This window comes from Lagenorhynchus albirostris, chromosome 10 (assembly GCF_949774975.1).
Source record: "Lagenorhynchus albirostris chromosome 10, mLagAlb1.1, whole genome shotgun sequence".
Classification (NCBI taxonomy): Eukaryota; Metazoa; Chordata; class Mammalia; order Artiodactyla; family Delphinidae; genus Lagenorhynchus; species Lagenorhynchus albirostris.
This window is the reverse complement of record NC_083104.1, coordinates 4,120,168-4,147,709: the sequence shown is the minus strand read 5'-3', so window position 1 is coordinate 4,147,709 and position 27,542 is coordinate 4,120,168. Positions and strand designations below refer to the sequence as shown.

Below are 27,542 nucleotides of genomic sequence, written 5' to 3'. Positions count from 1 at the left end.
TTGGAGTGGAAATTTACAGATAAGCCAGGGAAGGAGGCTGGAATGATCCATTTGGTAAGAATCAGAGTTGAAGACATCAGTAAGAACTCATATCTAGCTTAATACAGGTGGTTATATATAGAAATAGCTATAAATATGAGTATATACACAGGTTGGTATATACACATTTATTACTTTGCTCTTTAGCTAAGAGAATCTAGAAGAAATGATACCCCAATAGCAATGAGCAAACCTGGTGCCCAGATCTTGGTTTCTAATACCATTAACCAATTAAAGGAACCAAGCCTCCTTGGAGAAATAGCTGATTCTAGGACTGGGGCAGGAAATATACAACATGATCCTGGACCATCCAGTAGTGCCAGAAAGTAAGGAAGTGCTCAAAAAATAAATAAACAAAATAAAAATCCCCACCCAAACCCACATCAATGGGGGTATATGAAAGAGGCACAGGAACCAACTGGCCAGGTTCTCAATGGCCAAAGATGGAACAATTTGAGAAATAAAATAAAGTAGATGGGATTAGAACTCAAACATAAAATAAATATACGTGAATTCTTACTGATATAAATAATTTATTTAGAATTAGTGAATACATTAATAAATGAGAGAGAAGAGACAAATCTCCCTTGCAGAAGAATTCCAAATAATTTAGGTAGATACTCTGTTCTCAAGGAGAGGGAGCATTATTCCTCACTCCTTAAATGTGGGCTGTGCATAAGTGACTTTCCTCCAAAGAGTACGGACAGGGCAGGTGGGGGTGGAACTTTACATGGAGAAATCCGACAAACACAACCTTGGCCAGGTGATCACAGTCAACATCAACAGTCATACAACAGGTTGCCAGTATGTACCCTTCATATGCTATGATGAGAACAGTACTTTCTGTGATCTTCCGCCTAAACTACAAACCTAGTCTAATCATGAGAAAAACATCAGACAAATCCCAACAGAGGGCATCCTACACTATAACTGATTGGTATTCTTCAAAACTGTCAAAGTTATCAAAAACAAAGAAAGCCTGAGAAACTGTCACAGTCAAAGGAGCCTAAAGAAACGTGACATCTAAAAGTGACGTGATAAATATCTAAAAATCTTATATGTTCTGGTATAATGTTTAAGTCATAATTCTAGTTATTACTTTAAAATGTATATCTCAGAAACAACTAAATTTCCTTGTCAACTGCATTATTACGAACTTTCATCAAATCTTTAACCGTGGTCATTTTTAAGTCTTTTGTCATTTACAGACAGTTCTGGGTATACTCTGATGCTTTTGCAAAAATGTTCCTATAAAAGGGTTTCATCTTCAAGGAATTCATGGAAAAGACTCTGACAAGTAAAGGTTTCTGGTAACTGACCATACTGCTGAACTGGAAGAGTAAGCATTTTCTAATGGAAAACTGATGAATTCATAGAAGTGCTAACAAAAGATCAAGAATGAAAAAGAAATTAATTACATGGGACTGAGTGAACTGATGAGGATGATCATAATTTTTGTGATTTTCTGTTTGAATAAAAAAAAAAATCCCACAAGGACTCAGAGGCAAAAAATATACAAATCAATTTTCACTGCAAAGTAAAGGAGCTGTTACAGTGGAGGATTACTGGACTGAATTTCAATATTATGACATAGTGTGAGTGTGTTTCATGTTCGGTAATTGCAATCATTGTTGCTTGCTTTTGTTGTGGTCACCCATTTACAATGCTTGGTGTCAATTTATTTATCTCTTGTAAAATAAAATACAGTGTGTGTGTGTGTGTGTGTGTGTGTGTGTGTGTGAAAAAAACCAAAACAAACAAAAAAAATAAAAATAAAAGTGATGCGATATCCTGGATGACAACCTGGAGAAAACATTAGGCAAAAATTAAGCAAATCTGAATGGACTATGGTCTTTAGTTAATAATACTACATCAATATTGGTTCTTTACTGTAACAAACGTACCACGCTAATATAAGATGTTCGTAACAGGGGAAACTGTGGCATGCGTGCGAACTTTCTGTATAATCTTCTCAATGTTTTCTATACATTTAAAACTGTTCCCGAAAAAGCTCTATTCAGAAAGCAGGATGGTGGTAGCCAGGGGCTGGGGAGAGGTGGGGATGGTGGTGTTTCACACTGTGTGTTGGATGGTATGTGGGTCCCATTTTGGATTGGCGGGGTGGTGGGATCTGGCTTTTCCTGGAAACCATACCTCCAGCTATGACCTGTGTGAGGAACTGTGGTAATGGTTTGATGTGAGCATAAACCCCAAACGAACGCTGCCCTCCTCCAAGTAGGCTTCGCTGGTCCTCACAACCAGTAAGTACTTTCCAGATTCTACTGAAGGCCATCTAGATTCATGGAAGACTTTGCAAAAAGGGGTTCTGGCACCATCAAACATATTTTAATAGGATCACTCTGGCTGCCAGATGGAGAATGGAATGGCAGAGCTGGGAGGTGATGAGGCCTGGGCTGGAGGGGGACCAGGGGGGAGGGAGAGGCAGAGCCCCAGTCCGTCTTTCAGGAACACTCACAGCCACTGAGCTCTGCGTCGGGGTTGGGTTATCTGGACCTGCCCGTCCATGGCTCAGGCAGAGTCCTAGCCCGATCCCAGCAGGCGTGAGGTGGAGGCCACTAGTCCAGAGCAGGCCTGGTGCAGTGTCCACAGGCAGCTGGAGAGACAACAGCCAGCCTGCATCTTGGCGTAGCATCAAGCCTGGCCCTTGGAGAAAGCCAGGAGGGCGTTTGGCCGTGGGCAACTCCAGTTGCTCCTCCAGGCAGGGGCCATGTGCAGGAGCTCACCACAGGAGGGAAGACACAGCCCTTCCTGACCTAGATTTTCCCTTTTGGAAGCAGGGGCATATCCCTCCTAAAGGGAAGTGTAGGCAGCCCAGCCCATCTGCTGCTACGTCACGACAGGGCGCCGACTCCAAAGCACCTCTGTTTCTTGGCTACAGTGAGGGAAATCTCACTGTATGTACGAAATGCCAAAATGCCAAAGAGCAGGGAGCCCACGGACACCGGAATGGGGGGGTGCTGATGACAACAGCGTGTCTGACCCCCTGGATTTCGCACCCAGCTGTCTTCAGCCTCCACACTTGCACACGTCTCCACCAGCCACCTTGACTTCTCCCCTCAGACTCTTTTCCGACCGCACCTATGCCGTTCCCATCTTCCAGCCACGCTGGGTGACCCTCTGAACTCTGACATGTCTGGCACTTTCCCATCTCCATGCCTGTGCCCAGGCCAGGCCCTCTTCCTGGACCACCCTTGCTCCCTCTGCCTTCATGGCACACGCACATTCCTCCCTGTGTGGGCTCCTCCTGTATCATTGCTTCTCAGTGATCTCCCTGCTGGAGAGATGAATCCCTTCTCTGAACCTTGTAGCACTTTCTCTCTCTCCCTCACGATGTTTATCATGGTTCTTCATGTCCACGTATTTACTGCTCCACTAAGCTGTGATTTTCTCAAGGGCTGGGATTCACGTCTTAGCTCTGCATCTCCAGACCCCAATACAAGACGTGACATGCAGCAGGGGTCCAAGAGACGTTATTCCCTTTCCCCTATTTCTATCTGCTGATGACTGATTATATGGATGCTCTGCATACCTGCCACAGCAAAGCTGAGCAACAGCTCGGCATACACACCACCATCACTCCCACCTCTGCCTGTGGAAGACATCACTAACCGATCACTGAACTCTTTCCCACTGGCCTAGGACTCGGCCTCAGAATCGTTCTTAACACACAGCTCTAGCATATTTACTGCTTAGAGGAGCAGAAAATATGTGGACACAAGTAACTGGGGTAACCACTGGAACAGAGTTGGGAGGTGGGATAAAACTGGCCATCCTGGACAGAAACGCAGTAAGCATCTGATCATCTCCCGAATGCAGAGTTATACACTGTCAGAACCAGGCGTGCTTTAGAGCTCACATGTTCTCGTGGATGAACGGCTCTCAAACTTTTGTGGGCCATTTATTTGGGGTGCTTGTTAAAAATGCCTATCTCTGGACCCCATCCCAGAAGTTCCAACTGGGAAGACCTAAGGCGTGCCTAGGAATCTGTAGTTTACAGACCACTCCAGGTGCTAACGCAAATGTTCTCAGACTACAGTCTGGGCACTACTTATCAGGTCTGTGCAAGTCTGCAGCCTCCCTCACTATTCAAATAAATGGTGAACTGGAGACCCAGAGAGGGACACACAGTACCTGAGGTCACACAGCACATGTCAGCACCAGAACCCATGGCTTGTTGCAAGATCCCATGAGATAAATGGTTGCCTGCGCCCCTCACCAAGAAGTGGGGTATCACAAGGCAGACCTGTGCAGGGTGGAGGGGCTCCTGGAACCTGCAGCCAATGGAAGCTGCCCAGAGCTGGACTTACCCCTTGCTCCATGCTGTCATTGGCGCGGTCTGTGACCTTGGAGATGAGGGTCAGCGAACCTACAGAAAGAAGCAGAGCCGAGGGCTGGGCCTCCTGGGGCGGGCCGGGCTAGCTGCCACCTCCTCGCCTCTCCCCACGCAGGACCCCTGCAGGGCCTTGTGTATGGGTGGCACCAATTCTTCCCATGGCCGGGTCAGGTCACTGGCCCAATCCCAGCTTGGCCACTACCACCTAAGTGACCTTGACAGTCACGTGACCACCCCATGCCTCAGTTTCCTTGGCTGTAACTAGAATATGTTAAAATAGGGACTGCCCCGGCAGGTCGCATGCACGGACAGCCACACAGAACTGGGAGGAAACAGGGAGTCTGGGTGAGATTTTTAGACCTGGCACTACCTCCTATCACTGAATTCTGATCACCTCCTTCTCCTCCTCTGACTGGACGTCAGCCCATCCCAGGGAGTCCCCATGGTTGAGGTGAAGGGGAGTCACTTGGCAGCCCCGGAGGCCTCACGTCCCCTGCACACCCAGCTGGGGGGAGGGGGCTGTGTTGTGTGCCTGGGATCTGGTGTAGAGTCCAGAGTTGGGGAGAGGGACCAAAACAGGAATGTATCCCCTTCCTCTGGGTTCACACCGGACTTACCCTGTGTGTTATCGTACTCAGCCGAGTCCGGGCAAAGGTTATTTAAATAGTCTGCAGACAGAACAAGAGCCAGGAGTCAGTTTGCCCTGGGGAGGCCAGCCCCTCGTGTCCACAACAGGAGCCCCTCTGTCTCCAGAGACGTGATGAGACTTCCAGAAGAATGAGGTGCCCACCCTCTCTTCTGTTAGCCCATCACAAGAACACACTGGCACAAAAGTGGGCCCCCAGAATCACCACCAGCATCACGCCTACCACCGCTGGTCATTCACTCACTCATTCCACAAATATCTATTCAGCACCTGCTGTGTGGCTGGCACTGTGCTATGCCAAGGAAGCACACAGTCGGCTGGGGGAGACAGATGTGGCCACCAACATGGTAGAGTGGGATGTGTCAGACCCTTAACACATTTACACGCGTAAGGCTCGACACGGGCTGGTCTTGCTCCAGCTACCTCTCCATGCCTCTCGTTTAGTGGGGCAATGTAGGCATTCTTGCTACTTCTTGAACATGCCAAGCTTGCTCAGACCCCAGGGCCTTTGCACTTACTATTTCCACCACCTGGTACTCTCTTCTTCCAGATCATCATATCGCTCATGTCCTCACTTCACTGATATCTCTGTTCAATGTTACCTCCTCAGACAGGTCATCCCTGAGGGATGGATCTAATACAGCATCCCTGTTCCCCTGAATGTCCTTAATCTGCTTTATTTTTCTGTAAAGCTCTTATCACGGACATATTATACTTTTACTTCCTTATTTGTTTGTTCGAGTATAAGCTCCATAGTGTCACAGAGTTTGTTTAATTCACTTCTACCTTTCCAGCATTTAGCACAGAGCCTGGTACACAGTAGGTGATTCATAAATACTGGTTGAATTAGATGAAAAAATCCTCCATCTCCTGGCCCTAATGTCTTTTCTTACAGCCTGGTTGGTCCCTGGAGTTACATGCCTATCTCTATGTGTGTAGTTCCATCTTTCCCACCAGAGCACCAGCTCCTGAGCCAGAGGTCTCTGTCCATTTAGAAGGCAGTTGCTCAGGACAGAGGTAAGAGTGTTTCTGGCAGGCAGAGGTAGGGGAGGGGATGACACTCCTGAGGGAAGTTTGTATAGAAGGAAGAAACAAGGACCTGGGGCAGAGCCCCAAGAATCACTGACATTTACGGGGCCATGGAGAGTGGCCAGTAGAGATGGAGAGGGAGCGGTCAGAGGGGTCAGAGGGAGGCAGGGAGAGAGTATACCACAGAAGCTCCGGGAGGAAAGGGCTTCGAGAAGCAGGAAGTGGTCAGCGGCAAAGCCACAGAGAGGGCCAGCAGGTCCAAGGGGGAAAACATCCGCTGATTCAAGAGGGCTTTGGTGATAAGACAGCTTTAGGGAAATGAGACCCACTGAGCCAGGGAGGAAATGCAGCCCAGGGGAAGGTGTGAGTTCCTGTGTGTTAGGACGGAGAGGCTTAAGGGAGACGTAGCAGGTGGCCACTCGGGCAAGTTTCCACGTGGCAGCAGGGGATCCAAAGCTCAGCCGGAGGGAAGGTGGTGGCTGGGCCTGGCACCTCTGCAGGGGGTGACGGCATCCTTCCTCCCACCCCTTCCTGCTACAGTGGGAGGGGAGGTCTCATCGCATACCTTGCCAGGCCTCCCCCACCCCTCTGCAGGTGCTTCCCCTCCCCACACCAGCTCGGTACACCTTGACCTCCTGTGAGGCCCACCTGTGAGGAGCACTTGGTACTGGAACAGGCGCTGAACCACCCTCAGCAGCCGGTGCTTCACGTTCTGGCCACCTCCTTGCTGACTCTGCTGCTCCCAAGAGACAGGAGAACAAAACTCCATCAGAGACCCCTGCCTGAGGTCTCCGGGCTTACGGCATCCCACATGAGCCCATCCACACATGTTCCCTCCATGTCTTCTCCTGCCAGGCTGAGCATCTCCAAAACCAGGTTCCCCTCCTCCAGGGTGTCCTCCCAGATTAGCACCGCCCCACTCTGACAGTTCCATTCTTTCAGGCTCACAGACTGTGCTACACTCAGTTATACATCGCTCCCAGACCCTGCTTTGCACCTAATGTTACTGGTAGAACAAAGTCCCTGATTTTGCTGCCCAGTAACTGGATCCCCAGTTGGTGGTCATTTGTTGGGCCCTCCGGTGGCTCAGGGCCCCAGCTTGCTTTGTGCTTCTCTCCTGGACAGAGAAACAGCTACTAAAACTCTCCCCATGGCTGGTGCTCACGGAGTTGTCATCAATGGCCCAATAGGGGATGTTCTGGGTTTCCCCTCCTGCTGGGTCACCCTCTCCTCCCTACCCCCAGGTCTGCCCGTCTGCCCCACTAAGAAGCCCCACTGATTTGCATTAAGCCCTTCCATGCCCACCCCCACCCCTGCATCCTTAGCGGGTTCTTGGACTACCGACAACCCACCTCAAATTCTCGGACGGCAGCTGCTAGCCGGGGGGCATGGAGGCAGTTCTCACCCAGCAGACTCAGGTACCTATCAAACTGCTGGATGTGAGCGGCATGGTGCTCAAACTCCTGCTCCCGGGCCAGGAAGACATCAGCCACCTTCTGCTGGCTCTCCCTGCAGCCAAGGAGGGGGCGGACAGGACAGCAAGAACTCAGCCTTGTGACCACACGGTGTTGGACGGTGAAGGTTGGCATTGCATCCCCGGTGGGGATCCCAGGTCGACTCTCCCACGGTTGTTTTACTTTGGGTGAACGACCTAACCCCTCCGTGTCTCAGCTTCCCCACCAGTCAAATGGAGACACCATTTCACATGGTGGGATTTTTATCCCACCTCCTGCATTCCCCAAGGCAACGAGGTGGGGACGGGGGTCCGGGGCCACTCACCAGTGTGACAGCCTCTCCTCCAGCTCCTCCAGGATCCCCTGGTGAAGGTCGTGGATGGGTGGGAGCTCACTCAGGCCACGTCGCAGCTCCTCCCTGGCCAACGTGTCCTTGCCCTCTTGGTCCATCTCATCCAAGGCCCCCATGACAGCTCCATGGAAATCCTGAAACCCCGAGAGGCCTGTTACGCATGAGTCGACTGGACTGAGCACAGTCCCCCAGGCAGCTCCTCCGCGGCTTTGGAGCCCTGGGTACATACTGATGGCACGGGACCTCACACCTGTGTCTCAGACCCTGTGAAATGGGGGTGACAACACGCACCTGGTGATCACAGGTAACTGATGCCCAAGGAGCCCCCCACGGCTCCCAGTATGGAGTAGGTTTAAAGCATGCTCATTCCTCCCCTTCCTTGTGGGACCTTGGGTGCACACTCTTCTTTTACAAGATGGGTAAGAAGTTGGGTAATTCCTTCTCTGAAGAAATATACAGCTCTTGCTTTACAATTATCCATCTCTGAAGAGGTTCATGGGCTGTTCTTTCAAAACAAAGTCTAAAGAAACTATAGGCATCTGCTCCCTGGTGTAAAAATGGTGAAGATGATGACTGTAAAAACATTCATGCGTAGTTCTAAGAAATCAGGAAGGGGTACAAAGCTGTCTTCCTACCCTAACACAGCTGTGTAAAAAGTGAATAAAGGAAAAAGCTGAAAGGGAATGAAATGTAAACAGTTACAGTGTCAGGGGTATAGAATTAGGAATGATTATTTTCCCTTGTTGCCTCTGTTTTCTAAAATTTCTGTATCATGATTACATACTTTAACAATTAAAGTAAATTTAGGGAGTTCCCTGATGGCGCAGTGGATAAGACTCTGCGTTCCCAATGCAGGGGGCCTGGGTTCGATCCCTGGTCAGGGAACTAGATCCCACATGCATGCTGCAATTAAGAATTTGCATGCCACAACTAAGGAGCCCATGTGCTGCAACTAAGGAGGCTGCGAGCTGCAACTAAGAAGCCCGCCTGCCACAACTCAGGATGTCACATGTTACAACTAAGGAGCTGGTGAGCCACAACTAAGGAGCCCAAGAGCTGCAGTTAAGGAGCCTGCCTGCCACAACAAAGACGCAGTGTAACCAAATAAATATTTTTTAAAAATTAAAGTAAATTTAATAAACATTAAGATTATAAAGAATGTACGACTTCTTTCTCACAACAAAAATGTCTGATCTTGGGTTTCCCTGGTGGCGCAGTGGTTGAGAGCCCGCCTGCCGATGCAGGGGACACGGGTTCGTGCCCTGGTCTGGGAAGATCCCACATGCCGCAGAGCGGCTGGGCCCGTGAGCCATGGCCGCTGAGCCTGTGCGTCGGGAGCCTGTGCTCCACAACGGGAGAGGCCACAACAGTGAGAGGACCGCAAAAAAAAAAAAAAAAAAAAAAGTCTGATCTTCAAATAAACATGCTCTTACATGAGACCCAGTACTACGGTTTTAAATACATGGACTATCCTGAAACCACCTTGAATCCTGAAGCAATGCACATCAGGTGAATCTCAGCATCAGCAGCCATGGTCCGGCCCAAATCCAGAAGGTGACGTCACCTTGTCAACATTCAGGAAGGACGACCACCCTGCCTGTTCAACTGCCTCCCTGATGGGGAACTCATTATGGGCAAGACAGTTAACCCCATTGCTGAATAGTTTTTACTGTTAGAAAAGTGTCTTTACATAGAGATCTGAAAAGGGAAAGTGCCTGAGAGGCAGGGAGGTGGATGGGGCAGACGGAGGCAAAGGTGGAGAGGGAACGAAGAGAGCAAAGAGAGCAGAGGGAGGGGTGCTGATGGAGAGAGCGAGACAGAGAACGGGAGGGGCAGAGACCCGGGGAGACTCTCTGGCTGCCCCGGAACATCTGTAAAGAGGCCACTGTGCTCCAGGAAGGGCAGCAGATGTGGAGGTTGCAAAGGTCCCCACTTCCTCAACACCTCACCCCGTCCTGCGTCCAGGAACGGCAGGAGGGACACGGGGAGGGCGGCCACCCTGGCTTGCACTCCCAAGGAGCGGGGATGAGTTGGTCCTGTCTGAGGCCGGCCCTAGCCAGCCCCAACACTCAGGTCGGAAACTGGGTGGAGAGAATGTGTGTCCTTAAGTGGAGGCCACACTCTTGAGCCATAATTAGAAACCGAATCGCATTGTACCTGAGCTACCAGAGCCTTTCCTGAAAGCAAGTTTAGGAGGATGGAGAAAGTATGAATGACAATGAAAGGGCAGCTAGGTGGGGATGGCAGCCAGCAGGTGGTGCTACTGAATTCTTATTTCTGCCCACAGCTGGCTCTGGGACACTTGGGGTCATCCTGAACCTGGAGGGGAGGTTTCTCTGTTGACCTTGACCTGGCATGGGAGGGCCCACCCACTCCTCCCTTCGGCGTCTCTGTGTTCACTAGGACCCAGTCTCCAGCCCTGCAGGGTCTTCTCAGCTGCGGCATCCCACAGAAAGAGAGAAAACGTGCTTGATGAGGCTGATAACCCCTCCTGCCTGGCAGCTGGTGGACAGAGGACTTTAACACACCCCCTTATCGGCTCAGTGCCAGGTTCCAGCCCAGCTACCCCAGAAGAGGTCACGGGCAAGCTGTCAACCTATCTGAGCCTCAGTCTCCTCACCTGGAAAATGGGGATAACAGTACCACCAGGTATCTACAAAGTGAGGCTCCTGAGAGGCTCATCCTGATGTTTGAAACTGCTTTGTAAACTATAAAGCGCTATTCCTGCGGCAGCAATGGTTCAATTTTAGATATGACATCTTCAGAGCAGGGCCACATCTGTTGGTTTCCTCCCATGCTTCTGAAGTCCAGCAAAGCATGCGACACAGAGGTGTTTTATAATACTTGCTGATGGATGCACTGCAGCGCCCTTATTTACCAGAAAAGGAGAATGAGTCACGGGGGAGCCAAGACCCGAATAGGGTCACCCTGATACGCAGACCACAGTACACAGAAGGGGGTGGAGAGGGAGAGGGAGTGGGAACACGAAGGACAAGCAAAGACAAGGCTGATGGCTGCATTTGCATCACACCCCAGGGAGCTTAAATATTAATGGCTTTGCAAGCTGGCTTCTCATCTGTAATTAATTCTCACTCAATTGACTCAGTCCCAATGGGCAGGTCGGCCACCAACAGCATGACTCATTCTTGAACTGGAGCACAATCGGAACCGTACAGACATCCTTTCTGCAAACTCGCATCGGCTGGAAGCGCGAGGGCCCGCCACCCCATCCATTGCTCCCTGAACGGTTTCTGCCATCACCGCACCTGGGGGCCTGGCAGCCACCACAGAGGGAGGAAGGGGGTAGAAGATCCGTGGTCCTCATCTCCTTATCACTCAACAAATATCCTGAGCGCCTGCTCTGCCCCAAGCCCTGAGGGGACAGTGGGAACAGGAGAGACGCTGTTCTGCTGTCAAAGAGTTTGCAATCTAGGGGAAAAGCAGTGAGCAAAACGATGACGTCAACACAGGGGTGTAACTGCTGTGACGGGAAAAACACAGGGGCTGTGCAGACCACCGGAAGGAGACCCGGCTTAGCACCAGGGAGGCAACGCCCACACTGAGACAAGAGGGGGAGTGTTCCAGGTGTGGGGACAGCACGTGCAAAGGCCCTGAGGTGGAGGAGGAACCGAGTTGGGTGTGGTTTGCGTGCGCGCGCATGCCGCGTGCAGGATTGGAGCATGATGAAGCTGGAGGGTCAGACAGGACCCACCCCACAGGGCCCTGCAGCAGGCTTAAGGGACTTGGGTTTCATCCTGGGGTGGTGGGGAATCACTGAAGGTGCTAAGCAGGGGAGCAAAGTGACCAGGTTATCTGTCTTTAAAAGTTCACTTTGTTGGGAGAACAAACTGGAGATGGCTGGAGTGGGAGACCAGTGAGAAGGCCGTTCCAGTCGTCCAGAACAGGGGAGAGGCCAGGACCCAATGGTGCCATTGTGGGAGAGAGTGCACGGACCAGAGTCGGTAAGGAGTACGAAGTGACTGGACCCCATGCCTGCAGGGTCCAGCCCAACCCCCTGGGGCACCGGAGGCCTTCCTGACTCGGTCTACCCTCTCACATACGTGCCTCCCCAGCTCTGTGTGGAGTTCCTGTCCCAACCCTCAAGGGCTCTAGAGAACGAGGACGAGTCCTTGTCTATCTAGACGGTTGCCTCCATGTGACCTGGGGCAAGTCACTCCACCACCATGGACCTCAATCTCCCCCTCTGCTAAATGCGGACACACGTACCTCTGCACAGGGTTTGTGCAGACCTCCTTCTGTCATGTTTTAGGAAGATTCGTTTCTGGGCCTTGCTTCTCCCCTAGACTGAGTGGTACTTATCTCTGTGCCCTGAGCACCCAGCCCAGGGCAGGTGCTCAACAAACAGCAACGCTGATGGTTACCGAACGCTTGCATTATTATTATTTCTATTTTACCAATAAGGGAATTAGGCCAGAAGGATTAAGTAACTCTCCCAAGGCCACCAGATGGTGAGATTTGAGCCCACGTCAGCCCGACTCCAGAACCCTGGCTCTTCCAGCTGCTTCACGCCAATTCCTCCTCTTATGACTGGCCCAGACAGGTAAGTGACTTGCTCAGGTCAAGGAGGGGAGACTGGAGCCCAGATCTCCAGAATCCTGGCCAGGGCTTTGCCCAACCTCAGAGACCCTGGGGCAGCCTCGGAGAGAGGCAAGGACGGCCTATGCCTCTGGAGCCCAGACGAGTCTCCTGGGAGCTCGCGGGGTTCCCAGGACCCTGCTCTGGACATGCCTGCAGTGGATGCAGGGACCTCACATTCAGGGGCCTGGTCCCCTGGCTCCTTTCCCCTTCTCCAAACCACTCATTGCATTTTCTGGGTGACATGGCATCTCCATTCTCTGGGCTAAACAGTTAGTGGGTGGCCAGAATGTCCTGCTCCTTGCAAGTGGTCAAACCACTGATGGTGCTGCCAGAAGTCAAGTGGACGCACTGGAATCCCATGAGTCCAAACGTACACCAACATCAACCTTGACCCACCTACGTTATAACTGCGCCCTGGCAGAAGCCGTGAGCTGTCCAGGGCACATGACTTCATTTGACCTGTGACCCTCCAATCACCGGAGGATACTTTGGAACCCTGAATATGTTTCTGTGGGGCACGCAAAGACTTTTTAAACCGTATACAAAAAGTACTAACCATACAGAAAAAAACTGTTAAATTGGACTTCACGTTAGAAGATGAATACGGAAAAATGGAATTTGGTTGTTCTGTGTACTACTCCTAATCTTGTTACTTTTCTATAAATTTTACTTTTCATTTCATTTTATTTTTTGCCATACCACGAGGCATGCGGAATCTTAGTTCCCCAACCAGGGATCGGACCTGTGCCCCTTGCAGTGGAAAGACACAGAACCTTAATCACTGGATCGCCAGGGAAGTCCCATGAATTATTTTAAAAATATTTTAAATTATTTTAAAAAGTCTAAGAATAATTTTAAAAGTAAATAAGATAAGAACAAAATGCTTAGGAATAAATTTAACAAAAGAGGCATAGAACATGTACTCTGAAAACAACAAAACATCACTGAAAGAAACTAAAGAAGACCTACGTAAATGGAAAGTGTCGCATGTTCACAACTTAATATTGTTAACAGGTCAGCACTCCCGAGTTGAAAGACAGATTCACATCAACCCCTATCAAGACCCAAGCTGCCTTTTTTACAGAAATTGACAAGCTGCCCTAAAATTCATACGGAGATGCAATAGCCCAAACAACCTTAAAAAAAGAACAAAGTTGGAAGACTCACACTTCCTGATTTCAAAACTTCCTATGTGGCTATAAGAATCAAGACTGTGTGGTAATGATGGAGGGACAGACATTTATATTAATGGAATAGAAATAAACCCTCACATTTACGGTCAGTTGATTTTTGACAAGGGTGCCAAGAAAATTCAATGGAAGAATAATCTTTTCAACAAATGGTGCTGAGATATTTGAATATCCATATGCAAAAGAATGAATTTGGATTCCTTCTTTAGATCACACACAAAAATTAACTCAAAATCAAAGATTAAAGGTAAGAGCTAATACTATACGGGACTTCCCTGGAGGTCCAGCTGTTAAGACTTCACCTTCCAGTACAAGGTGGCTGGGTTCGATCCCTGGTCGGGGAGCTAAGATCCCACATGCCTTGTGGCCAAAAAACCAAAAAACATAAAACAAGCAGTACTGTAACAAATTCAATAAACACTTTAAAAATGGTCCACATCAAAAAAATCTTTAAAAAAAAGAGATAATACTATAAAACTCTTTAAAAAATGAGAGTAAATCTTTGTGATTTGGGGCTAGGCAAAACTTTCTTACCTATGACACCAAAAGCACAAGCAAGGAAAGAAAAAATAGATCAATTAGAGTTCATCAAAATTTAAAACTTTTATGCTTCAAAGGATACTATCAAGAGAGTGAAAAGACAACCTACAGAACAGGAGGATATATTTGCAAATCATGTATCTGATAAGGGACTTGTATACAGAATTACAATAAAAAGACAACCTATTGAAAGATGGGCAAAGGATTTGAAAAGACATTTCTCCGAACAATATATACAAATGACCAAGAAGCACATGAAAGGATGCCTAACATCATTAGTCGTCAGGGAAATGCAAAATCAAAGCCACAATGAGATACCATTTTGCACCCACCAGGATGGTTATCATTAAAAAGACATATAACAAGTGCTGCAAGGAAGTGGAGAAATTGGAAACATCATACAACAACGGTGGGAATGTAAAATGGTGCAGCTAACTTTGGAAAACAGTCTAGGAGTTCCTCAAAAGGTTAAAGAAAGGTTACCATATGGTCCAGCATACACTCCGAAGTATATACCCAAGAGAATGGAAAACGTGTTCATGCAGGAGTTTGCACATGGATGTTCACAGCAGCATTTTCATAACAGTCAAAAAGTGGAAAGAACCCAAATGTCCATCAACTGACGAACGGATAAACAAAAATATGGTATATCCACTCAATGAAATTTTACTTAGCCATGAAAAGGAATGAGTCAATGACACACACTACAACATGGATGAACCTTGAAAACATTATGGTAGATGACAGAAGCCAGTGTCAAAAGACCAAAAATTGTATGATTCCGTCTATATAAGATGTCCAGAATAGGCAAATCTATAGAGAAAGAACTGGACTGGTGGGTGCCTAGGGCTGAGGGGGGTGATAACTCAGGGGTATGGAGTTTCTTTGGGGTGATGAGAATGTGCTAAAATTGACCGTGGTGATGACTGTATAACTCTGAATATATTAAAAAGTATTGAATTTTATGCTTTAAACAGATGAATTATATGGTTATGAGATTTATATCTGAATTAAGCTGTTGAAAAAATTGAATAGGGAAGCCACAGATTGGGAGACTATTCACAGTACACATATCTGAAAATGGACTTGTGTCCAGGATACTTAAATAGCTCCTACAAATCAAAAAGAAAAAGACAGACAACCCAATTAAAAAATAAGCCTAGGACATTTTTCAAAAGAGGATTTCCAAATGGCTAGTAAACAGAGGAAAGATACTCAATTTCATTAATCATCAGGGAAATGCAAATTGAAATCGCATGAGAAACCACTACACGATCAGCACAATGGCCATGAGTGAAAGGACTGACAGTGTGGGTATGCCGGCCAGTGCATGGAGAAAGCGCTAGTCCTACACATCGCGAGTCGGGGTATATATTGCTTCGACCATGCTGTAAACCTATTTGGCAGCTTTTAATAAAGCCAAATCTATGCTCACCCTATGACCTGACAATTCTACTCCTAGGTAAATATTGAGGAGAAATGAGTTCCCTAGAACATTCATAGCAGCTTCGTAATAGCCTCAACTGGAAACAACCCAAACGATCTTTAACAGGAGGATAGATAGACCAACTGTGGGAGATCCATACGAAAGAACACTGATACACGGAAAACTGGTATGTATCTCACATTACGTTGAGCTAAAAAAAGCCAGAGACAAAAGGAATACACAATTCATGATTCCATTCAGATGAGGTTCAGGAACAGGCTAAACCAACTGAACGTGATGGAAAGTAAAATCGTGGTACCCTCTGGGGGGATGACGTCGACTAGGGCAGGGCACAAGGTACCTTCTGGGATGATGGGGATGGTCTACCTGGGTGGTGGTTACAAGTGCACACACACGCATGTATTAAAAATTTGACCCCCACCCTTGAGATGTGTGCACTTACCTGTAGGTAAGTTACAAGACATTTTTTAAAAAAGCAAAACAGTTCTCTGAGGCCCCTGGGGGAGTGAGGACACGCAAGAGCTCCCCACTGCTTTCACGCTCCTCCAAACCCCTCACAGCCAAGTCAGTCCGCTTGGCCGGTCGCTGACGGCCCTTCAGGAGCTGGCCGCGCTGGTCTCTGCAGCTGACGCTCATTCCTTTACACCAGTGGGGCTCCAAGCAGAGTGTGCATCCAAATCTCCTGCCTGGCTTATTCAAACCCAGCTTGCTGGACCCCAGCCCCCGAGTTTCCATTCAGCAGGTCGGGCGAGGGGTTGGATAATTTAACATTTCTTCCACGTTCCTTGATGTCGCTGCTGCTGCTGGTCCCGGGGCCACATTTTGAGAACTGCTGCTTTATAAGAATCCTCTTTCCCAGCCTCTGTGTGTTTGTTCTGTGCCTCCAGCATCTGATCCATATCTTGCTCATCTTTCTTTCTTTCTTTAACAGACCTTTATTGGAGTATAATTCCTTCACAATACTGTGTTAGTTTCGGTTATACAAAGCTGCTTTCAAACGCCACCTCCATCATGAGGCCTTCCTGGGTTACTTCAGCAATCAGTCTAAGGGACTCTCAAGTGTCCTAGGGCCTCCAGAAATCCGGAGTCACAGCCTGAAGGGAGCCACCCCGATCTCAGAATGTCTCTGAAGTCTCATATTTTAGCTTAAATATGAATGCATATTTTACATTATTCTCCAAAATATACCCAATTTAATTAATTTAAAATTTCACAACTAGAGAAAAGCGGAGGCTCTTAATAAATGTGCTGTGTTTATCCCGTGGCCTCAACTATGCCCCAGGCACCTACTGCATACCTGGGGCAGTGTAACCTGTATCCCAGCCTGAAAAGTAATGGCTTTACAAGGTTTTGCATTGTCAGGCTATTTACCTGCTCCGCATGTTTCTATTATCTTCCCTCCAATTAAGCAGAGAGCAGGTTGTGTCTACCCACTTTTGTTTCACCCTTGGATTGACCGGGCTTTGTTCACAACTGTGCTGAACAAAGCAAAATGTCTGCTACTTTCCCACTAGGTTCTCCATTTCAGGTGCAAATTGCAATCACCTGGGGAGCGTTTCCACTGGTTTCCATGACCAGGCTGCACTCCAGACCAATTAAACACAAACCTCTAAGGGTGGAACCCAACATCCATAGTTTTTTAAAGCCGCCGGGCCTGTGCGGAGGGAACTTACAGGATCACCCATCTGTGTGTCTCAAATGTTAGTACTTCCTGGAGGGTTCTGAAAACACAGATGGCCAGGCCCCACCCCCAGAGTGTCTGACTTAGCAGATCTGAGGTTCTGAGGTGGGATCTAAGACTATGCATCTCCCACAAGTTCCCAGGTGATGCTGATGCTGCTGGTTCGGGGACCACACTTTGAGAACCACTGATGTAGATGAGTCTTTCTCACACTGTACTCCGTGGAGACCCAGGGCCAAGGAAGGTGGAGTCAGAGCCGACTTTGGCTTCCACCTGCCTCTGAACAAAAGTGCCTCCACTTTCATCCACTCTTCATACTGGCATTCTGAGTGAAATTCCTTTGAAAACAAGCTTCCATGGCTAAAAATGTCTGAGTCCCATCAGCCATCTCAGGGTGAGGCATCAAGGAGAAAGAGACTTTCCAAGGTCACACAGCAATTTCTTTTCCTGAACTGAATGAAATACAGAGGGAAGAGCCACACGCCTAGCACAGGAAACTCCTCTACTGAGATGCCCCCAACAGCCACCAAATTCGTACCTCCCCAAATGGGGAGCTCACCAACCCCCCTGGCACTTCAGGGGGAAAGCGAGCACATTTTCTCACACGCAACTAAAATCTGCTTCTCCCAAAGATCAATGTGCTCTCTGCCAGCAAAGACTGAGAAACAGAACCCCCCCAACCCCCGCCAACTTGATTAAAAAGTATTTCTTAGTGGGCAGGGGCTGCAAAAATAAGTAAGAGACAGCCTCGTTCCTGCCCCTGAAAAACAGAAAATCTTCCTGGCTATACATCAACTTCCCCAGCATGAGGCCGTCTGGGGGCTTAGTCTGGGTTAAACTTGTGGTCCTCCAGCATCGCCCCCTCCCACCAAACCCACCAGACCAACCTTCCCTACAACTCCCTCACTACATCTGCCCTGCTCGAGTCCTCAGGGCTCCCAAATTCCTATGTCTCCTTTTTGAAACACGACACATCCTGGCATTCAGGCTCTGCCTGAAGACCAGCTCTCCAGACTCTTCCTGTACACCCTACACTCCCCAAGCCCTCCCATCTGTGCACTTGTTTCTGTGGCTCCTACCTGCCAAAAGGCCTGTTTCTACTTCCTGTCCATCCATGTCCATCTCAACACCTCCTCTTCCAGGAAGCCTTCCTTGACTTCATTCCTCCCGCTCACACTGACTCCTCCCTCCTCGGGCTCCTTGCCACCTCACTGGACTGTTCCACATTTATTTGTCTCCTCCCCCTTCTCAGGGCTCTGGAGTGAAACAGCCCTGGCTCCACTTCTCACTGGCTGTGTGACTTCGGGTAAGTCACTCACCTTCTCTGGGACTCAGTTCTGGATCCATCCAACCATGTGAGAAATATTTACTGAGCACAAACTATATGCAACTAAATGAGCTAACGTATGTAAATTGCTAAGCACACATAGGAGCTCAACAAATGCTCTATGGCTGGGTGAGAAAAGAGGGGACTAGGGGGCCAAACTGACAGCACACCAATTTAGGTAAATAAACTCAGCAAGTCGCCGAAAAGTCCCTCTAGATCCTCTGTTTGCCCCAGTCATGTCAGCACCGAGGCCGCAGCCAAATTAAACTCCTATGTGCTGATAAGGAAGGGCTTCTGAATGACTCTCCTCTTTCTCCGAGCAGTCTGAGAAGTCGGGCTGTGTCCTGGGGTGCTCCTTACGCCCCTGACACCCTTTCCAGCGGTTACCACCGCTGAGAAAAGCAGGCGGTGCTGTCAGTGGGAGGGGCACAGGGAGGATCCATGAGCCTCTCCCTGCCCTTCTGTACCGTGTCTGCCTAATACCCCTCCCAAAGTCCTTTCGCCCCAGTCGGCAGGCTCCCCCCCTCCAGGGCACCTCCTTCCTCCCAGGGTCCCTGAGAGCCCTCTCCTGACACTGCACCCTCCCTCGGGGAAATCTGAGCCTCTCCTGGAGCTTCAGTTAACTTCTCTACACTTGACCGCTTCTGGTGCACATCCCGCACCCAGCTGACCACTAGCACGTCCTTCCCCAAAACCCCCTCCCTCGACTTAACCCATCATCTGCCCCCAAGCCTACCCTGACCCCCTCCAGCACTTGCTGTCTTAGTGAGTCAGCAAGTCAGCAAGCCAGAAATCTGGGGTCAGCCTGGAGCCTGCCCTCCCCCTCCCACACACGATGGCCCATCAGTCCCAGGCACACAGTCCTCAAGTCTGCCTGCAGCACCGCAGCCCACTCTCACTCTTGCTAGAATCACCCAACGGCCTCCCATGGACCTTCAGCGGATCAAACCCAAACCCCAAGCATGCCTCGCAGGCTCTCCGGGCTCTGCCCCGGCTGTGCTGGCCTCAGCGCTCACCGCTCTCCTACTCACAACGCTACAGCCAGGCTGAACTTCTTTCCGTTCCCAATCACACCATTCTCCAGCTGGCCTCTGGGCCTTTGTACATGCTGATCCCTTTGCCAGGTGCAAGCCTTCCTCACTGCTCCCCACCCAGCTAAGTCATCCCCATCCTTCAAGTCTCAGCTTAGACACGTTTCCTCTGGGAATCCTTCTTGGACCCCCAGAGGCCTGGGGCGGGTACCTCCCCTGAGCCCCTGCAGCCTTTGGGTGCCCCCCACCACCGTATTAATATTGTTTCCTTCATGCCCACTTCCTTCCTGGACTGTCAGTTCCTGGAGGGCAGGGCCCTCCCGCTTGTCATTCCTCCATAAGTCCCCCGTACCCACCCCACAGGAGGTTGCTCAGGAAATAATTTTGATTGAAGAAATGGTAAGACTGTTGGAAGAACTGACCCCGCTATCATTTATTCATCAGGCATTTACTGAGCACCGACAGCATCCCAGGCATCACAAACCACTGGGGATGAGATCTGACAAGAGCTTTGCCCTCAAGCAGCTCCAAGTCTAGTGAGAGAGGCAGACAATAAGCAAGCATCTAAAAGCCCTGAAATGCACGAAGCGAAGCAGACAGAACTGAAGGGAGACATGGAGGACTCAACACCCACAGGTGGAGACTTCAACATCCCACTCTCCGGGATGGATGGAAGACGAGACAGAGAATCACAGGGTGCAGCAGACTTGAAGAGCGCTACCATCACCCTGACCTCAGTGACATCTACAGAACACCCCCACACACATCCTTTTCAAGTACACACGGAACATTCTCCAGGATATACTATACGTCAGGCCATAAAACAAGTCTCAATAAATTTAAAAGGGCTGAAACCACACAAAGCACATTCTCCAACCACAACGGAATTAGAAATCAGAAGCAGAAGGAAACGGGGGAAATTCACAAATATGTGGACACTAAATAATTTTAAATAACCCATGGGTCAAAGAAGAAAGCACAAAGGGAATTAGAAAGTATGTGAAAGTGAATGAAAATAAAAACACAACATAACAAGTGAACAAACAGATAAATTCGATCATTTCAGATAGTAAAAGGTGCAGTAAAGAAAAGAAAATGAAGCAGGAGGGAGCACAGAAGACAGGAGAGCTGCGGTTCCCTGCCCTCTCTGCATCCCCACCCTTGTCACGGCCTCATCGCAGGGGAGAGCACATCCCTGTCCCTTGCCTCTGGGCCTGGCCATGACACTTGCTCTGTCCAAAGCCACGTGGGAAAAAGTGACGATGTGCCAGTTGTGAGCGTGAATTTTAGGAGCCCTCTGGTGTTTCTACTTGCTCTCCTACCATCACTCTGGGAATAGCCTCCCCCGAGGAACCTGCTGTACCTTCAGACTGGGCCCCAGAATAAACACACAAGAAATACAGCTGCTGACTTGAACCCAACTTTGACCAAATGACTCCCAGTTGACCCAGTTTCCCTTGCAACTAGGAGTGCCAAATGAGATGAAAGCAGAAGTTGTCCAGCGAGGCTTTCAGGAAATTGGTCTCAAGTAGACTAACTCAGCCAGGAGCATAACCTTTTGATTCCCCCCATTTCCTTCTTCCTGCCTGGGACACAGATGTGATGGCTAGAATACAGCAGCCATCCTGTATTCATGATACTCCTCCCACTGAATGGTGAAGACTATGTTCCCTCCCCTTGAGCGAAGGTGGACTTTTGTGACTGTCTCAACTAACAGAGTGTGGTAGTAGTGGTGCTACTTTTATGACCTGGCTTTGTCCAAGGCTACATCATAGAAATGTCACATACTTCCTCCTGGCTCCCTCTTGGGACACTCATTCTTGGAATCTAACCACCATGCTGTGAGGAAGCCAAAACCTGCCCAGGCAGAGAGACTACCAGTAAGTGTTCTGGCCGCCAGCCCAGCTGGGGTCCCAGACAATAGCCAGCACCGAGCAGCAGCTGCTGGTGTGAAGGCACCTCTGGTTGATTCCAGCCCCTGGTCATCAAGTCACTCCTTGATTTTAGTCTTCTCCAGACATCATGGAGGACAGACACACTCTCCCCACCTTGCCCTGTCCGAATTCCTGGCCCGGAAAATCTGTGAACATCATAACATGGTTGTTTTATGCCACTAAGTTTTGGGCACCACCTTTGAGAAGGTGACACTTGAACTGAGACCAGAATGAGAAGGAAGAAGTTGGCTGTGAGAAGAGCAGGGGCAGGACATGCCAGTGGAGGAAAGGACAAGTGCAAAACCCATGCAATGTGACTGCGTTTGTAGCACCTGAAGGACAACAAGAAGGCCAGTGAGGCTGGGGTGCAGGAAGGAGAAAGTGGTCAGAGGAAAGGGCGCAGACGTGGATGAGGATCAGATCGCATAGGGCCTCTTGGGTGAGGAACCTCCTCCTGGGGTCTCAGATGGTGACAGCTTCCACAGTCACCTCTCCCAGTCAGCAGACTGGCTTATGCACAGGCCTACAATGCTTCGGCCCAAAGGAGGGACCCATGGTAGGAATTTTCTGCAACTGCTAGTGACACGGAGCAGGACCCTATGGTCCTTGCCCACCCCCTACCCCATGTCCTCAGTCTGCCTTTTGTCTGTGGAAAAATTTTGGCCAAAGAATAAGTTTAATCAGAGAAATGAGAAAATGCAGAAACAAATGAAAACAGTCAAAGGAGACCAAATAATAATAGTTTAGTCATTAAACATAGTCAAGGACCTTTAGTTCCTTTAGTTCCTTAAGGGCTATAGATAATATCCTGAGCCATATCCTGTGAGCTGTCTTATAGATACTAAAACGCCCACCAGGTGGAAGAAGTGAACTACATCATGACCATGCTGTAGCCATGACATAAGCTGCCACAATTCCGAAAACTGGCCTCAAAGAGATGGAAACAAACCGAACCTGGAACTGAAGATTAACTGTACCTAATACAATCAAGATGCTGCTGGTCAGACCCCTGAAGACCAATTTCAAGATGACTGTCAGAGCTGACTGTGCTGTTTCTGCGTGTAGCCCCCTCCCTGTGTCTATAAAAGCTCTTGCCCCCGACTGTCAGTGGTGGGGAGTCGGCCTTTGGATAGGCGTCCGCACTGTGCCACTGCCCACCCCAGTTGCCAGCATCCAAAATAAAGCAAACTTTCCACCAACGCGGCCTCTTTATTGGCTTTTGAGTGGCGAGTAGCCAGACCGCACTTTTGGTTACACTAGGAGAGGGATTTGTTTTAGATGACAAAACAAGAGAATTAAAGGTGTCTAGGGGCCACACCAGTTTAAAATCTCCAATGACTCATTATATGCAAGGAAAAGCAGGAGGCTTCTAGCTTGGCATTTTAGGTACATCTCAGTTTGGTCCTAACCTTGGTTTTGGACCCATCACTTGACCCACTTGGAAACCTGCCTTTCCAAATGTATCCATGTTCTAACGACGTGTGATGGTGCCCTGTTCTCCACACATATCACGTTCCTTTAGGCCTGTGAGTGTTCTTATGCTGACAACCTGCCCTCCTCTACCACCTTGGCCTGGTGGCTCCCTCAAAGTCCATGTCAGTGGCACCTCTTCTGCCAACTTTCCTGGATACCCCAAAGGGGAATAAGCCTCTCTGCCCCCCATGCTCGTGCAGACTTTTGCACAAATTATACTTACCACAGAGTAGCACAACTGTTCACATATATAGTTCTCCTCCCCACCTCCAACCTTTCCCTCAACAGAAAAAGGAGACCTACTCAAGGGCAGGTTGGGGGCCTTTTCCCTCTTTGGGGATCCAAGGCCTATCTCAGTGTCTACGGTGTTGTAAACATCCTGTGATGTTCTGTCCAGAAGGAACGGGTAAGTCAGATAGATAGATGAATGGATGGATGAACGGATGAACGGATGAACGGACAAATGGATGAATGGGTGGACAGGGAGTTTGATGAATGACTGGCTGGCTGGATGGGTGGATGGACATATCATTAGGTGCATGGACAGATGGAAGGACAGATGAGTGGGTGAAAGCCTGGCTAGATGAGTGGATGAGAGATTGATCATACACACAGGTGGGCAGGTGGATGAATACATTTATGACTGGGTTCAAGGAAGGACAGAGCAAATCTTTAAACCAGAAGTCAGCAAAATTTCCTGTAAAGACATGATAAGTATTTCAGGCTTTGTGAGCCACATATGGTCTCAGTCATATACTCTTCTTTGCCCTTTTTTTCACAAGTGTTTAAAATATGTAAAATCCATTCTTAGTTAATAGGCTGTAGAAAAACAAGATCTTGACCATGAGAATGCACTTCTGGATGACCAGAAATTTTATGAATCCCTGAGGTAGCGCTATCTACCATTTGACAAACACAAAGTTGAATCCCTAACACAGAAGGCCAGAGGCCATCTCTGTCGCCCTCTCAACAAAAGCACGATGGAGTCAGGGACTGTTCTAGCTGGGGAGGTTTGAAATGCACAGTTGGGCCCTTCCCACCACCCGGCAGCCTTGGAATTTCAAAAGCAGCGGATCTCCACAGAGAAATTCTGAGAGTACCTGCCAACCTTAGCAATCAGACACAGACCCAGGGAGGGGAGTGGTGGAGAACATCCCAAAGTCTGTGGTCTCCTTTGGACTAGTGTCCCTGGCTAGGACTTGGAGTCACATTGGGGCATTTCTGCCACTTCTATCCCCATAAGCACTAACATCACAATGTAGCTCCAGGCCACAATTTCCCACAACTAGCTTCTGAGTTGTGATTTTTTTTTTATGGGCTCTTTTTTTCCCCTCCTCAGGATATTATTATGGATTACCAGCGGCTTCAGCATCTTTCCAACTGGCAGGAAGCAGTGCAAACAGAGATGGAAGTTTCCCAGTTAGAACCCTCTTAACAAAGTCATAAAACAAAAAGGCGCAGCCCCTCTGTCAAGCTGCCAGCTCAGAAGCAAGGGAGAAGCATTACAAAAGGGAGAGTGATGCTTCCTGCCGTGCTGGGCCACTGCGCTTCACACCTGAGGGCTTTTGGGTTTAATCACCCACGCAAAGTTCTCAGCCTGAAGGGCAAAAACGAGGGGCTGGGAGTGCAGGGCCAGAGCAGTGCTCTATCCCCCCTCTCCCGGGGACCTGGGTGCCTCTGTTCACATGGCAACACGACACCAGGGTGATGTCACCGAGAGGGACCTCAGCAGGATTCGACCAAAGACCTGGCTTGGTGCTGGTGCTCCGCTGCCGGCAGGAAGGCCCCTGCCCCGAAGAGCTCCAAAGGCGGAGGGGACACGTGACTAACACAGGATGGCAGCGCAGCAGGAGTCAGGAGACCTGGGGCTTCCTCCTGGCTCAGCCACCGAGGGGCACTGGCCTTTGCATCACCAACGACAAAACGCTTAGGATGGACATTCCCAGCTCTGACATTCTTGGAAAGACACAAAGATGAATCAAAGCAGCACGGGACCAGGTGCCAGCCTACGAGGAGACTGCAGATGGCTTAGAGAGCCCAGCCGAGCAGGGAGCGGTCACGAGGGCCTTTATGGGACAGATGCCCTCACTTCCCACATCTTTGCTGCACCCTCTTCCCTTGCCCTTCCTTATGACTCAGCCCCAAAGTCACCCCCTCCGGGAAGCCTGCCTAGATTCCCTGAGGTTGTCAGTCACTCCCTTTTGCTCTGGATAATTACTCATTCACCAATCTGTCTCCTTCGCTGGCCAGATTGCCCCTGCAGAAGGGACCTGTCTGATCCGACTTTCCATCCCCAGCTCTTGTCACACAGCATGTGTCCAAAAAACGTTCACTGAACTGAATTGAACTGACTGCACAGGGAGACCTTCCAGGCAGTCTGGCAGGTTGTGAAGGGTGGCAGTGCCAGAAATCCAGGCAGTCCCCAGTCTGGCCTCTTTTCCTCTGAAAATCCAGAGGATTCCCCTGACCCCACCGGCTCAGGTGTTATTGTCCCAATACCAAGGTGACTGAGAAAGTCTCTTGATACCCCAGCTGCCTGGTCCTTGTGCAAACACATCACCTTCTCCACATAGACCTAAACATACAATGAGCGCACACACCTGTACACACACACACGCACATGCATGTCCCCACCCCACACACCTGAACTTGCACACACACAGCTACGACCCAGAACTACATCTGTCCTCCTCCTGTCTTCTTCAATGAGAGGGTCGAGGAGACCGCAAACATCCTTCCAGAAACCGCAGCACGTCCCCTATGTACCGTCCACTCAGGCAGAGGGTAGCTCCATGGAAAGAGTGTGCTCTTCGCCCCCTGAAGCACACGAAGCAGGAGACAGACTTCCCTGAAAAGCTTCGGTGAACAGGTGCCTCTGCTTGTGGAAAGCACCTCTGTCTCCTCATTGCTTTTCTGCCCCTTATATCACAGCCTTGTAAAAGGGCGATTCGTTTTGGACAATTAAAGTGATTAACTCACCAGATGTAGGTGCTGGAGCATCTCCACGTATCTGCAGGGGGAAAGAGGTTTGAGTGTGCATTAATTCTCATTCTGTAGAAGCCGGGGAGGGGTGATGTTCTGTTAACAAGCTCAAGGCCACAGGCAGCTGCTTGGGGACTCACGCTTTCTCTGAAGACAGCAGTTCCTGTGCTATGACGTGGGCTCTGGACTGTCCGTCCACCTGTGGGAGGAAACAGAGCCATCAGGAGGGACGGTACCCATGGGGGCAGTAGAAGGGGAATCCCAGCTCCACAAGCATCAGTCAGGTTTATAGAAGGACCATCACGCTGCCGGAGGTGAATTCTACAGGCTTCTCAGGCCACCCCAGCACTCACTACCTGTGTGATCTTCAGCCTCGCCGCACCCCGGCTGCCTCATCTGTAATGTGGACATTAACAGCATCTACTGCTCAGCCCAGTGCCTGCTGCAGCCTGCATGCTCAGCCGCCCTCACACCCACGCAGACTCTGCCCACAGCCCGGCAGGTTTTGAACAACCTGCGGTTCTCTGTGCCAAGCGAGCTCTCCTTGCTTTTTTACATGCTGTCACCTCAGTGACACCTTGGAGTCACTCCAAGGGAGCCGCCTCCAAGTTATCCTTGGAGACTTAGCCATGATGTCTATCACTTCCTCCGAGGAGCACTCCTGATCCCCTCCCGGAACAGGCTGGATTAGGTGTCCTTTCTGGGCAGCCCCCTCTCAGGACACCGATTACATCTCCCCCTGCAGGCAGACACCGGGAAGTGCACCTCTGCAGGACAGTGCCCAGCCTGGGGTTGGTCCTCTTTTGTTACTGAAAGAATGAACGAGTGAATGAATGAATGAATGAATGTTCATACCACTTGGGAAGCACTGACTCTCCTGGCTAACCTCAGAAGGTGAGCCATTTAACCCATCTGAACCCCAGCCTCCGCACCTGTGAGATTATACAATAACTGAGATTTTGTCTATAAACAGGAAGGATGAGTGGGGGCCGAGGCAGAGGCCCGGGCCTTCTGCCACGAGCAACGCTTGTGGCCCCAAACCTGCCGGATATCAGACACACCGCGGTGTATCCGGAAGAGCAGAGACACTATGGGGCAGTGACAGGACAGATGGGGAAAGACACTGAGCCTGTGCAGGCGAGGCTGGGTGGGGTGGCCGCCGCGGAGAAGAGGGCACTGACGGGACGCATGGCTCCTGGTTTCCGGTCTCCTGCCACCTTCCCGTGCAACCCCGCAGAAGTCACTTTCTGAGGTCGGGCCTTAGCTTCCCAGGTGTGAGTAGAGTGACCTCTGAAGGCTGTTCTCTGCTGAACCTGTGTGTTATTAAACTTGAGATGCGATGATCTACTCCTGTGGCCAGAAACACACTGCCTGTTGAGGGAGCAGCTGCATGGGGCTGTGGCTAAGAGCACGGACTCCGGAACCAGGCAGTCTGGGCTCAAATCCTGCTTCTCCCTTGTACTA

General features: G+C 49.6%; 1 protein-coding gene across 5 annotated transcripts in view; it reads right to left on the bottom strand.

The window, feature by feature from the left end:
• The window catches only part of FGD5 (FYVE, RhoGEF and PH domain containing 5), a 123,973-nt gene that overhangs the window by 24,547 nt on the left and 71,884 nt on the right, over positions 1-27,542 (bottom strand). For 4 of the 5 annotated variants that reach the window (XR_009542687.1, XM_060161078.1, XM_060161077.1 and 1 more), the window contains exons 4-10: positions 26,219-26,277; positions 26,076-26,106; positions 7,848-8,008; positions 7,421-7,577; positions 6,717-6,804; positions 5,011-5,061; positions 4,368-4,426 (exon numbers count right to left, since the gene is read on the bottom strand). Coding sequence is in view for 4 of the 5 variants with exons in the window: in XM_060161078.1 (XP_060017061.1) it covers positions 4,368-4,426; positions 5,011-5,061; positions 6,717-6,804; positions 7,421-7,577; positions 7,848-8,008; positions 26,076-26,106; positions 26,219-26,277 (606 nt within the window). In the remaining variant the exon portion in view is untranslated. The remainder of the gene's footprint in view (positions 1-4,367; positions 4,427-5,010; positions 5,062-6,716; positions 6,805-7,420; positions 7,578-7,847; positions 8,009-26,075; positions 26,107-26,218; positions 26,278-27,542) is intronic. The other variant, XM_060161079.1, reaches the window with a different exon arrangement.